Genomic DNA, 14,843 nt, shown 5'->3' on the forward strand with positions numbered 1-14,843 from the left:
ATTTCGGCGGAATGCAATGTAACACGGATGTACTTCTAACCCTGGATTAATATGGTAGAAGAGGCACGTACCGCATAATACAAGAGAGCGTAAATTAGAACAACCATCGAGCTGCCAGTGAGTTTCGTCGTGTGGCATGGCGATATTAATTAAAGCATAATGTTAAACAACCGGCGTAAACAGCGGAATGTTATGTTCGGCACGAAATCGTGGCAATTCGCGATTGATTTGATCACTTCGGTTGCCATTAATTATTTTAGTAGGGCAATACAATTATTATATCGAAAATACTCTCTTTTGAAGAGAAAATTAATGAGCAATAGCTAACAATTGCAAGAAGAGTTGAAATTATTATTATTATATATATTATAATTAAAAACGTCATTTGAATACGTAAAAGATGATTAGACATATTTAATTATTTCTATCTTATATTTAATGGATAGATCTTATTTAATATTAAGCACGCCTACATGCATGCTATTGTTCATAGGATAATCATAGGAAAAACTTAAAATATAATTACTCCGCAAAAACGTCTTTTGCCAAGGTCTCTAATAATTAACTTAACTAGAAATGATTCAAAATGAACAAAAGTTTAAAATTATCCAACTTGAAATTTTAAAGGCAGTATGGTTTTAATTAACTTTATTAAGGTCTTTGTTGAATTATTTGACGTTTCTACTATGGGGACTAATGTTTTACTGCAGAAACAAACGAGACTCTCGCGGAAGACCGTTACGTACCATACATGTATTATTTCATGACGAAGTCGGATTAAATAAAATATTATCCGGGGAAAAATTAAACGCGTGTCGGCTGATGTTGAAGCGCGACGGGAGATAAGCACAATCCGCGGGATAAAAAAGTAGTAGTTACATATCCACGGCCGCACAATACTGTTGCGAATCTGTCGGATAATCCCGATGAAAAAAAAAACGCGGGCGCACATTTGCATTCAAAGCCGGATTATTCTGGTAGGGAAACCCGAGCACACGGAAACACACATGGCAATTAAAAGCCTCGTCGACTTCTCCGCGTAACAAAATTATGATGATATAGCAAAAAGTGGAGTAAAACTGGCGACTTTCACATACTCGGCTACTCTATTTAATGCACAAATTATGCAAAGCCAAACTTTTAAGCAATAAACTTGTTGATTTAGAATTGAAAATCTAAAGAAAGTTAAGTAGAAAAGAAGATAGTATTATGGCCCTTGTAGATATTAAAGGGATGCTGAACCTGTTCTGTTTTACCGATTATTTTGATTATTTCCAATTCATTAATTTTTTAATTGTATTTACAGAATTAAAATCCTTCTTCACAATTGAAGCACAAACGGTAACATAATGCGCACGTAAAAATTTTATACAAAAAACGAAAAAAAAATTTAATTTAATTTACAAATAAAATTTTTTTTGTTTTTTGTATAAAATTCTTACGTGCGCATTATGTTATCTGTACTAATTATGGAGAAGGATTTTTAATTCTGTAAATATAATTAAAAGATTAATGAATTGGAAATAATCAAAATAATCGATAAAACAGGACAGGTTTAGAGCCACTCGCAATATCTCCGTTATTAGAGGAATTTCAGTGATCACGTATGAAATCATTTGTTTAGTAATTCGCACTTATGGAATGGCGCCAATATACAGCGATCAACATTTAATATAAGGCATTTTTATTTTTGAGTATTTTTAAATTTTTTCAAAATATTAAAACGAAACACTGTGCTTTTTTAAACAAAACTAAATTTTTTAATCAATTTTAGTGAAGAAACCATAACACCATCTCTATTTCCCTTTAATTCATTATGCAATGTTGTTACATTTTTATAGTTACCATTTAAAATAATGGTATACTAAATACTTTATTTTGAATCTAGAATTAATTAAACATATTGATAAAAAAAATTGTTTGTTAAATTTTTAATTTAAAATATTAATTTTTAACAAAGTTATTGTACAAAATAGAAGGTCTTAATACCACCTTTTCTCCTATTTTGAAATATAAATTTAGTTATTTTATTTGATAGGAAATACACTCTTTTTATTTATATAATATTTCTTGTTCTATTTATTATTTAAAAATATTTAATATAACAAACAGTTCTGCTGAAGAAATAGAACATGTGAGCTGCTTTTGTGATTTTAAAATTGAGCTACATATAAATTTATTGAATTCTTTTTAATTCTGTATGACGTTTTTACTATTTTAAATTTGCAGTTATTACACTTGATTACAAAGTAAATGCAACCCATAAATAATCCATAAAAATAAAAGAAAATAGGAATAAATAAATGAATGTTAACTACAGATAAAAGAAGCTGTGAAACGCGTTGTGTGTGCCTGGGTTTTTAGGCTAATTGAATGAAACTGCGCGAAGTAGTAGTGATCCAAGCATAGCCGGACAAAAGCCCAGTGCGATAATTCATTTTACGTATTGGCTGGTGCTAATTGCCGACCTGAGTTTCTCACACGAGTTGCAGATTAATTATCGAATGCGCGAGTATACGACAACATTGTTTTGAGATCAGATATCTTTACTATCTCATGCATCACATATTACATAATAAAATACCAAATCTCAAAAAAATGGAAGCAGTAACTAGATGCAGTAATCTTAAAAAAGTAAATTTATTATTTGATAAATATTAATAAAGGAGTAGTAACATAATATACATATGTACATTTAAATATTTTATTCTGTATTATTTAATTTTATTGAGATACATATACATATTTCAAATTATACAAAATGAAATAATAATGTAGAATTTTACTATTGGAGCCCTTTAAAAAGGTTAATCTGACTTTTTTTCGAAGTTTTATATCAATATAATTATCTGATTGTATTAATTTCTACTGTTAATTTATAGTTTACATTAAGTATTCCGATGAGCAAAAAAATATATAGTATCACAAAATCGCCGCGTGCCGTTAAGATTATAGAACACATTGTTATGCAACAATACAATTAGTTTTACAATGTAGACTTTTAATTACTCGAAGATATACCTTAAATTAGACGGTTCGCGCGTCGTTTTTCCGTGCACCAAAGATATCATGGTCGAAACTCGTCGAAAGTTTCATTCCCTCGCTGGAAGCTACACCAGCTCGTCACAGCGAAGTTATTCGCGCAAGATTCCAGCTTCCACGCGGAATTTAATCTCATTGAAAACCTCGCTCGGCACGAAACGAGCGAATGAAACGCCGGCGTTGAGAAATCTGGTCGGGCCACGTGGCGCACCAGAAAGATATCACCAAAAATCGCTCTCAGCCTCGCGGACTTCTACGCCGGAAATTAAAGATTCAACGAGCCGAGGGTAATTTTGGGGACGAGGAACAAGAACTGCGCGTAGCGCGGGTGGATAGTGGGTTGAAAATGGAAATCGATGGTGGATTCTGTCTGGAAAGAGGTACATGATAATGGGAGGAGGGGGGAGTTACATTCGACGTCGTTAAGTCATATTCGAGGGAAAACTCAAATTCTGATGGAACAACTATTGATGATAGAATGGAAAATGCGCATGCTTTTGTAGAGATTATACTTTTGCGAAGGAATTTATTCTGGTCGTTATGAACGATTCGGAGTTTATTATATCAAGACCATATCATCGTTCTACAATTTTTTTAAAATCAAAATTAATATTAAGAAACAAAATTAATATACTTTTCAAATAAAAATTTAATAAGTTCTAATAGATTCAATTGTTTCTAATAGATTCTCGTGATATTATTATATTTTAATAAAAAATGATAATATGAGGCTACGCAGTACTTAGTGAGTAAAATAATAAGAATAACAGTGTAGATTTTTATAGATTATTCATATTATAATTACTGCGAATGTCTGATTTTACATACTGTTTGTGATATCAACAGCCGTTTTGATTCCTGATATGAATCTTTTTCAGTATAATTTAGAGAAAGTTTTTTTTTCTTCTTCTAAACATAGCATCGAACTTTTTATCTTCTAAAAAAGTCTCCCATTAAATATTATATTTTACTTATAACATTTTACTATATAACCATATTAACATTTAATTGATCATAAATAAGATCATTGAGAAAGTTTTCTAATAGTACATAATTTGTTCTATTTAGAATATTTACTTAAATTAAATAAAATTAAATAAAAATTACTTTTGAAATAAAATTATATGAAAAATATTTGTTTGAAAATACAAATTTAAAATATATAATAACATATAAATGTGTAAATTTTCGAGAATTAATTTAAAATTAAAACGCTAGAAATCAACAGTACAATTAATAAATATAAAATAATCACAATAATTAAGCAAATGTTCACATTAAATTCACGTTGAATTTTTGCAAATATGTTTTGTAGTTAAAAATTTGAACTCTGAATGCGCTAATCGAAATGCTCGATTTGCAGGAGGAATGCGCGTCGATGATGCAAGATCTCAGCGACAAGATCAACAATAAGCACCACGAGGTGCACACGCATCCGTTGCTCTCAATCTTCAAGATGGCTGAGGTTGAAGTGAAGATGCCGTACAGCAGCGAGGCGGCGATCTCCAGGTCGTCGTCAGCATTTCTTGTCGTTTTGTTCGCAATCGGCCTTTTCGGGTCGACGTGTCTCTTTGGTTCGTGACAGGGACATCAAGATATTATGAAGAATCTGTATCGAGTGTCCCCCTCGCAGAGGATCGCCACATGTCGCGTGCACGTGGTAGCAGCGGTTCCGACAACGGAATCCATCCATACGAGAGAGGACTCATGGCCTTGAAGGGCACAGGCATCAACGAAGGGAAGAAATCCCCGCCTTCCCCTCGATCGCTGTGCGGCTCAACAGATCGCAGGGATCGATCGGCGGATCCGCACAGCGATCCTCTATACATTCCCGCCGATCGCGGATCGCTCATCGCGCCGTTAAAGATATTATTAAATATATATTGGTATTTAATGGTATTTTTGTTACACTGCACCTCGACAGAGCGTCCTCGAGCCTTATCCTTAACTCTTCGATCGTTATAGTTTATATGATTCTGCATTTAATCGTGGAGCGATGGATACTATAAATAACATTTAATTAATATTATACATAAAATTTTTTCCTAAAAAGAAATTTATTTTTATTTTTGGCATATTTTATATGTTAACTGTTTATTATTTGCAGCAAATACAAAACGTACTAATGAAAATTATAGCACCTGTTTAAACTGCACTAAAATTGTCGATTTCGAGATTGCTAAGTTTTATTTTCAGGGCCTATGTTTGAGAAAATAATGAACTCATATCTACTTTTATAAAATATTCATTGTATTTGTTCCAACATTTTAAAAGCATTTATGAATGCTAATCTACATCCTATGGACATGATAACTATGCCTGACTGAAGGTACTGTAGTTGCACTATAATAATACCTTCTATAGAGAAACAGTGCTATTGCACTATTTGGTACACTCGAAGAGTTAGTGAAGAATGATCGATGATGCCCTGGACGATCGACGCCGCTTTGAGGTCGAGCTTGATGTGGAAACGAGATTGACACAGAATATATTTGTCAAATGCGCGAAATCAAGTAGAAATCGGCCGATTTGTACTTTTTTTTACGCGCTCGATAATTCCACCGTCAAAAGTGTCTTGCGACAAGACTGTTGTGCGATCGACATGCAATTACCGATGTAACTTGGACACAAGTTGTATCGCAAGTTGACTATTAACGATCGTACGCGATACTGATGATGTTTGATTGCATGATGATTTACGAGCGAGTGATTGATGGAGAATAATTAATAACATATAAAAACTGGAAAATATTGGAAAAATAAATAATTGAGATTTTTGTGTTTTACAATAAGATTAACCAAAATATATATAAATTATATATATTCTATATATAATATATATATATATAATAAATTTTCTCAATGCCCAATAAATTGGCAGACAAGATTACAATCATTACTTAGAAAAGCGGATAATTAATGCAAAGTCCGTGAATAGATAGAAACATTTTGTTGCAAATTGTTGAATAAAAATATTACATATATACACTCGAAGTGTTTTATTTTTAAACGTTGAAACTCTTTACACAATTATATTATTGTTGATACTATATTATAATGTTAGTCCAAATGAAAACCAAACAATTCGCATTAAATTCGCGCTTTTGATGCGACTGAGCGGCAATCTTGACAAAATTTTAAAGACACAAATAAAGATGTAAAGAAAGAAAATAAAGAAAAGTCGCACTTCTTCGATGGCGTCAAGAGGCAGCCCGCGAAATTGAAACTTAGACTTGATCATGAAGGATCGAGATAGAAGGGCAGGAAGCGGTGGACGCGATTCGCGATCGTTTGGAACGAGAGTACGACACGTGTATAATAAATCGACCGTAACGCGAGAGGCAGTCTGTATAAATGGCTAAGCACTAATCTACTGTATAATTAACGGCCAAGCAACGCAAACCTCCTCCCGTACTGGACCATTAGGTGTTTGTTAAAGTTGAAATCTAAACCTAAAGCACATACGTCTATACGACGTGTCGCGTGAGGCTCGAGTGTGTAGATAAATGTAGATTGTTGATAGTGACGTAAGCAGAAAAAGAAGTGTGTAATAGAGGTAGCCTGGAAATGCGATCGAGCGAGAAAGTCGATCGTGGCCCGCTCGTTTTCAAGTTTCAAGTCGCATCGATGTATACGAAGTATCCCGAGTCGATCTCGACGAACGGTCCTTAAATTCTTTTCCTTTCCTTCTTTATTTTTCTCGTTTTCACATTGTATATATTCAAGTTGTAAATACCCAATTATCTTAGAAATATACGGGGTGCCTTAGAAAATCGAAGAGTCCTAGAGGGGCAAGACGTCCAATCAAATTTTCGCTAAATAAAAAAAATGGCCTCAGAATTTGTGCTAGATAATATCACATCGCCTTAATATCACATGTATAGATTTAGAGGAACCAACACAAATCCGACAATCGAATTTTCAACTCATTATGCAAAAGCTACATTAATCAAACCTTTTAGACGTAATTATTTTTATTACTTTTTTATTTGTAAAGAAAGGAAGACAATATGTCTCCTAGACATAAATTGCTCACGATGTAAGCGTACTTTTGTTCTCTTCGATCGTTTCTTTACCTGTCATATATTCGTGTCATTGATTATTTTATTAGTCGATGGCGCCGATAAGAGCGGCGCATATCAATGCGAAACAGCGCGTCACCTCGCATCGCGTCTCCGTAATTACGGCGCGCAATGTCAATAGTTCGTGACTGTGGGAGGCACCCTGTATAAATGGTCGATTTGTCAGCCCGGAAGACGAGAGGGGGATACGAAGCGGAAAACTTGTAAACGGCGGCCAAACGCTTGACATTTACAAATTACTCAGAAATTCACGAGCTGGAATTATTCAGCAGCCGGAGAAGTCCTCCCGCTGGCTCGATCATAATCTCGATACCGGCGATTAATAACCCTCGGGATTCCGATAATTATACCTAACTGCGACCGACTCGTCACTACCTCGCTCATCTCTTTTTTAAACGATACTAAAGCGTTGCGAGTTCTGTGTTTTAAGAATTTAAGAAAAATTTTATTTTTTTGGCATCGAATTTCGATAATCTTCCATCATCAATTTGTTTTGAACGGAAATAGCTTTTAACTATGTTTAATCTAATTAAATGCATCAATTCAATCATCATGAATCGCAAATTTGATTTGGCTGAATGTAAATTTGATGATAAAATGTCAATTATAATTTAAATTAACTTCTTTTTTATTAATTTACAATGAGAAGCTTACTTAATTATGTTTTATCACATAGCTTGTGTTTAAATTTTTATGAAAATCTTTTATTACCGGGGAAAAAACAGAAATTTTACAAAAGAAAGGAAACTAGATAAACATATATAGACATATTTTATATATATTTATATATGTTTTTATATGAAACACATGATATTTTTTCCCGGGTATATACCTTTTATTATGTATTCTTTACTTATAACCAAGCATTTAAGTTGTTACAAAAAAATACAAATGAAAATATTATTAATCAAATGTTTAATTCTGTTCTTTTCAAATGTGCACATTTTTAAATATTTACATTTTTTATTATTTCTAAATTTCTTATAATCTTAATTTATTACCTGTTAATTACTCGTGCATTTTTATTTTTGTTACCAAAGCTGAAGTAATCAATAAGCCGGAAAACTCATTTCTGAAAATAGATTATACGAATAGCCGTTGATGGAAACGCGAATGTAACAATTACTATGAGGACTTCTGTTATTCTTGTGACTTCTGCTAGTCGAATAAAGTGATGGGAATTTGTTGGACGGAATCTTGAGGATTATAATTGCGCTAAAGCTTTAGGCGAATCCAGGAGAGCCGCCGGAGTTAACTAACGAAAACTCGCTAGACAATGTAGCGGCAAGAACAATACGGCAAATAAATAGAGCCCTTCTATGCATACGATATACTCTATAAATATACATTATGTATAAGTACATATACATATATATATATATAAATATAAATATAGATAATGCGAGATAAAAAGGCAGACGGCCAGGGCGTGCTGGCTGCCATATTGTTTGTACATGAACGACAAGTGCGAATTAGACAACAAGTTGTAATACGATAATTCAATTAGGCATTCGTCGATCTAGGCGCGCGTGTAACTAACCGCCTTGTGCGTGTGAGTCCTGCGTGCGAAACACGAGAATGCGTTTGTGCGTATCAGCCGTTCCCCGCGCTCTTCCCTGTGAATTATATTACATTAAATAATAATATAAATTATACTATTACCGCAACGATTATAAAGCGATTGTAACCGCGTGAATATCAGGTGTGAATACTATTTCGTTCTTTCATATTCTCGGTTTAGCAGTAATTACTGCGTGTTATAATTTAATTTATGCTATCATGTGTACCGTAATTTCATTATTTCCAATTTCTTGTTGCAAAAATTATAATCAGATATAATTACTCTCTCAAATTGATTCTATTTAAGTTTTGACTAAACTATATATATATTACACACACACATACATAAATATAACTGTAAATAAATATGCATAATTAGAAATGGATATATATCTAATTATGCATATTTACTTTTGTAAAACATTCTTTACAAACTTTTATTTAAAAATTATCTGCTAATTTTAAAAAAATTACATATCTCTAGATAATTTATAAACTCCATTTTATGCGCAATACACATAGAACAAATAAAAATTGATATCCGATATATAACAGAAATATAGTACAAGAAGAAATGAAAATAAAATCGGATTTATTTTGGTCCGATACAACACTGACATATCTCTTCTCGACACGTTGGTTAATTTTAATTAGTAAGTATTATTTAATAAATTAGAAAGAAAATTCCATAATAAATAATGACAATTTAATTAAATTAAAACTGTTGCGAACAACTAGAAACGAGAAAAAGCGCGAAACGGATTGTGCGTGCATGACGTGGAAAAGCAATAATGTATAAAATTTACGAATCGCGGGCACGTCGCTCAAAGGGACGGATGATGTTAATGTCACGTTATACATGCGCGCACGTAGCCAGGATATAATATATGTTGATTAGTTAGATAACGACGAGGCTAATCGCTTCAGTCACGGCGAGATTGGCTCTTCGGGAACGATCGATTAAAAAACAAAACAACTCGATAAATTCGATCGAGCTCGAAGACATGGACCAAACGCGAAAATCTCACAAAAGTGTGGGTCAAGGTTGAAGGGCCTTCTTTTGATTTACAATTTAAAAATACAGTAAATTATTCAAATCAAAGAAATGAAGAGTCTCGAACTCTTTGGTCATGGATTTTTGTATTATACATATATGCCTAATTAAGATACATGCACAATTATAATACACACATAAAAAATTTAAGAGAGATCGTTTCAATTAGTTTAATGACATTTGGTAGAAATGCAAATTGCATATTTTATTTCTCTGAATTGATTTCATTAATTTAATGAACCATATTAATTTGTTGTATTTTAATTGTGTATTTTCATTAATTATATTCCATGGAAATGTCACAGCAATTAATTCCGCACATTTAATCGTGTCTATATTTTAATTAATAATTAATTAAACAATACATTTGCAATCGCGCCGGCATTTTCATTTCGACATCGCGCCCGTCATTTTTTGAGAATCCCACACTCGACCTTGATCAACGAAGTGTCCCAAAAGTGGAGTAACAATGAAGTTTACCCGAAGTTTGCGCTCGCTGCATCGGATTGTAAATAACTGCGCTGAAATAATGTCCCTAGACGATCCTAGATCGTCAGTTATAGACACACGAATCAGCCGATAAGAACCATTACGCTCAATTATTATTTACTGGCAAGGTACTTTTGACGCACTGTTCGCTAAGAGGGCGAGTAGCTTTAATACTGCTGCATTCGACAGATGCAACTTTCCTCCACGAAGCACGGGTAGTTAAGTAGAACGATATTATAAATATATTGGTACCTCCGTCATATATTTAAAACAAAATTCTATTTTACTATGAGACACTTTTGTATACAAAATTAGTGTTATATAATTAATTATAATACTAAATCTTATAAGGTATGTTTTTTTATATTACAAAAGACGTGCTCTCTCTCTCTCTCTCTCTCTCTCTCTCTCTCTCTCTCTCTCTCTCTCTCTCTCTCTCATTCTCTCTTTCTCGCACTTATTTTTATTTTTTTTTAATATTTTTTGTAAAAGAAATCTTGATGCATACATTTGCAGTTTTTTGCAAATATTTTGCTAAAAACAATATTTTGTAATTCCTTGTCTTTCAACAAACATTTAGATTGTATAGAATATGCGCGTAATCATCATTAATGTACGCTAAGCGTTGCGCGTGTATCTATTCGTGGCCATCTCATATGGTCCAGTTGAATCAGATAATCAAATATCCGACGCTAAAGTCGGGCCTGCACGCGGCCTAATTACTCTTGGTAACGTATTGCGCATTAGATACACGTGTACGTCGAGAAATCGCGACGGTCAACGATAATGATATCCATCTTGCCAGAGAGTCATTTCTACAGATCTCATTATTATAGTAAAATGCAGAGAGAGAGAGAGAGAGAGAGAGAGAAAGAGCAGTTCTACCACATTTTATCATCTTATGATTGGATCTTGAAACGTTTTAGTAGAAGAATAATGACTCAACATCGAGAACTTTATTAGCATAATTTACGAAATAAAAAATTTTCTTCTCAATAAAGAAACTTAAATGTTTCATCTTCATTCACGAAATAATTTTTCTCAATTTACTTCATATTACTTTATATCTCTGTGCACTTTTATAACATTTTTCCACATTAGCCTTACTAATTTCCGTGCTTCGTGCGAACGCGCGTGAGGGTGACTGCTTAGTTGTAAAAAGCGACGCGAGGGCAATGCAATAATTACGCATGCATGCGAAATCGCGCACGTGTATATGTGTGTGTATGAGTGTATGTTGCCGATGCGATGGAGGGCATGGCGTTAGTGTAAAGAACTTGCTTTGTGACCGCGATGTTACTTTGTGACAATGTGACTGATACGACGATCTCACTTGAGAGAGTTGGTAAACTTCCTTCATGTTCCTCAAACTTAGCCGTCTCTTGCTCCCGCATAAAGTTTATATTGCATTTTGCTCGATTACTAAGCTTACAAGCGACGATGCGACACGTTTAGTTTTACAGGCATTAAAATCTAGTCGCTATCTGTAACTTTATTTTGTTGAATTAAACAAATTTGCTGATGAACTCATTGCTGATAAAATGTAAAAAACTGTAGCTGTTTATAATGTTAATTACAAAATTTAAATGTGAAATTTTTTAGAGCATTCAGAAGAGCTTTTAACCCGTTAAAAATTATGTTGTTATTTAATTCAATCTTGACTAATCTTTAATTTACGCCAAAGTGCGATCTTCTCTCAAGCGTACTCTTTAGCAAAGTAATATCGTGAGTGTAAAGTAATTTCTTTTCGTGGTATTAATTCTTCCAAACAAGCTGCGGTCGTGGGTCTTCGTACGACTTCTATGAATTTTAACTTCCTCGCATATCACATTGTACATGAACTGTTGCAAACCGCGTAATTAACAATCGATTGAATTGATTCAACAGTTTAACAAAACAAAATTTTTATGAAAATTTGTGCTTATTTACAATATGCTCCGCAGTTTCTCGTCAGTTGTCGCAATCTGAATTATCTTCAAAATTATATACACAGAGAGTGATTCGGTAGTTCAAATGCAAATACAATTAAAAATGTTCGAATCACACAAATTAATTAAAGATTAAATATGATTACTTACGAAACTGCATTTAAATTGCCTCATGTTTTTTTAAGTATTTATGCACCGTGTATTTACTATTAGATTAATGAAGAAAGACGTCCTTAATTAAATAGAAATCTTTCTCCACACTCGTTTAAAGAAGCGAGAAACTGAGATTTTAGAAATTGTTATAATGCCACAAAGTGGTTTTAAAATTTAGAAACTTTACAACACCAGCTACATGAAATTTCTAAGATTCTTCTTAATGATTGTAATAACTGATGACGAGTTTATTAAAATAAAAAAATATGAATTTTGTAACGAAGACAAAAGAAGGATGCCTCGATAGTAATTTTACAAAGATAATCTTTTTAATACGTAAAAACAAATGTTTACCATTTATTGTTACAACATTTTAAAAATGACATGTATTTAACTTGCATAGAATGACTTTGTTACTCAATGTAGCGCTATTTAAAAAATCATACAATTAAAAAAGATATATTACACACACACAAACGCAATACGTATAAAATAATTTACAATAAGTATTACTATGTATATTACTACAAGTATTATTAAATTACAAAACTTTCACTATGTGCATCTTTAAGCCATATGCATCAATATCAATTATATATAAAATATATTATTATCTACTTTAAATATTAAAAAGAAATTTACTTGAAATATACATTAATTATCAGGTACATGTTACATTTTGATCCTGATTTAAAAAACTTAAAAGAAGAAGATAATACGTATTTTAATAAAATGTAATAAATCATGTGTAATTTTCTTGGAAGACATGTTTTCCAATATTATAAAATTACCTAATATTTACAATTATATATCTATATTGTAAAAAGTTAAACAAAATTTAAAAAATTTTACTTAATTTACTTTCTATAATGTTATTTATATTGAATGCATAAAGGCTTAAAGTTCTACAGCTTTGTACAAACGAATAGAACAATCTGTAACCGTCAATTATGTCCAACGATCCGTCATCCTCTTCCAGCCTTGTGCTTCGAGATTCGCATCGCAATAATATATAATTAATATTAGAGCCTTATTAAGAGATGAAATGAATTAATTTTTAATTAATTATTAAGTAATTGCGAAGTACGAAGACCCGCGGAGAATCAATTATACCAGCCATAATGTCAAACATTTTATGGTACAGATAACAGGAAAACGAGTGAATCGCCGAAATTACAATGGCTACTTCGTTCTTTATTAATTATTAGAATTAGTTAATTCCTTGCGTTATTACCTAAATTATTTTAAATTAATATTAGAGGAAAAATTATTATCAAGGCAAATTGAAGTTATAAAACAAGCTTGCCTGATTTAACGTAAATGTACATTACATTTTTTTATATATTCTACACTGTATTAATTGATAATTGCGTTGGAGATAACTATCGACCACAATATAGCATTCAATATTTATATAAAAGTAATTAAATCTCTATTAATCCGACGTTTTACTATGGAAACATTTATGAAAATTAAAAAGCGCAAGGAGTTAGTAATTACTACTCAAAGCCGAGGACAAAAATGGTGGTTCCAATTGAACATATCAAGGCCTCGTAGGAAAGGCCAGCCAATACTTGGATTTTTACTCTGGTTTCGCGTAGATTCAGTTTTTTTGACGCTTTTTCTTGCGACAGAAAACATACTATGAAAGCTCGCGAAGCGGCTCGATCGCGCGGTGATGCGCAACTTCCAAGGATTATCTTGGAAATAATGTATGATCTGATATAAATACGCAGGAGAATCCTGTCCACTGGAGCTCGTTTATTTATTCAGTATATAGCCAACTATCCTCATTTATTCAATTCACGATATTTTTTATTTACAAATTTATCCTTTGAATACGATTTTGTAAATTATATTAACTGTATTATTAAACTATGCAATATATGTATATACGTTTGATAAAAGTAGATATTACAAACTTAAAAAAAGTGTTTAATCAGTACATAATCATAAAATTACTGTGTATAAAAATTAAACTATGTTTAAATAACTTTTTAAGTAATTATAATATAATGCTGAGAAATAGCATATCATTAGAAAGTAAACCAAATAACAAACTTTACATGATATTCATGATACTAACTTAACTTATGTTTAAAATGTATAAATTAATTTTTATTGTATTATATACATATACAAATAATTTACATTACTAGAACATTACAAGCGCGCGCTGCGCGTGGGCTATTTGACTTTTTACTTTAAAAATAATAATTGCAATTTAATTTTCTCTATCTTTTGTTTACATTAATCAAACGTCTTCTGCAATTTTGAATAAAAAAATGTAAAGTTTAATTATACATACATACATACCTACATACCTACCAACATACATACCTACTTGCATACTTACTGCTATCTAGCTACCTAGCTACATATTTTTCTAGTTACGTTCGCTCGTTTGCTCCCTCCCTTCCACCCTTTTTCACTCACTCACTCACTCACTCGCTCACTCCTGGCTCACTCCTGGCTCACTCCCGGCTCGCTCCCGGCTTACTCCCGGTTCACTCCCGACTCACTCCCGGCTCACTC

At 32.4% G+C, this 14,843-nt stretch overlaps 1 protein-coding gene across 4 annotated transcripts in view; it reads left to right on the top strand.

Annotated features, from left to right (window-relative positions):
• The window catches only part of LOC105836798, a 283,568-nt gene extending 276,697 nt beyond the window's left edge, over nucleotides 1–6,871 (top strand). For all 4 annotated transcript variants that reach the window (XM_028189400.2, XM_012681084.3, XM_012681085.3 and 1 more), the window contains one exon: nucleotides 4,406–6,871. In XM_028189400.2, the coding sequence (XP_028045201.1) occupies nucleotides 4,406–4,624 (219 nt within the window). In that variant the 3' untranslated portion in view covers nucleotides 4,625–6,871. The remainder of the gene's footprint in view (nucleotides 1–4,405) is intronic.
• The last annotated feature ends 7,972 nt before the right edge of the window (nucleotides 6,872–14,843 follow it).

Source organism: Monomorium pharaonis, chromosome 4 (genome assembly GCF_013373865.1).
Source record: "Monomorium pharaonis isolate MP-MQ-018 chromosome 4, ASM1337386v2, whole genome shotgun sequence".
In the NCBI taxonomy this organism is placed as follows: Eukaryota; Metazoa; Arthropoda; class Insecta; order Hymenoptera; family Formicidae; genus Monomorium; species Monomorium pharaonis.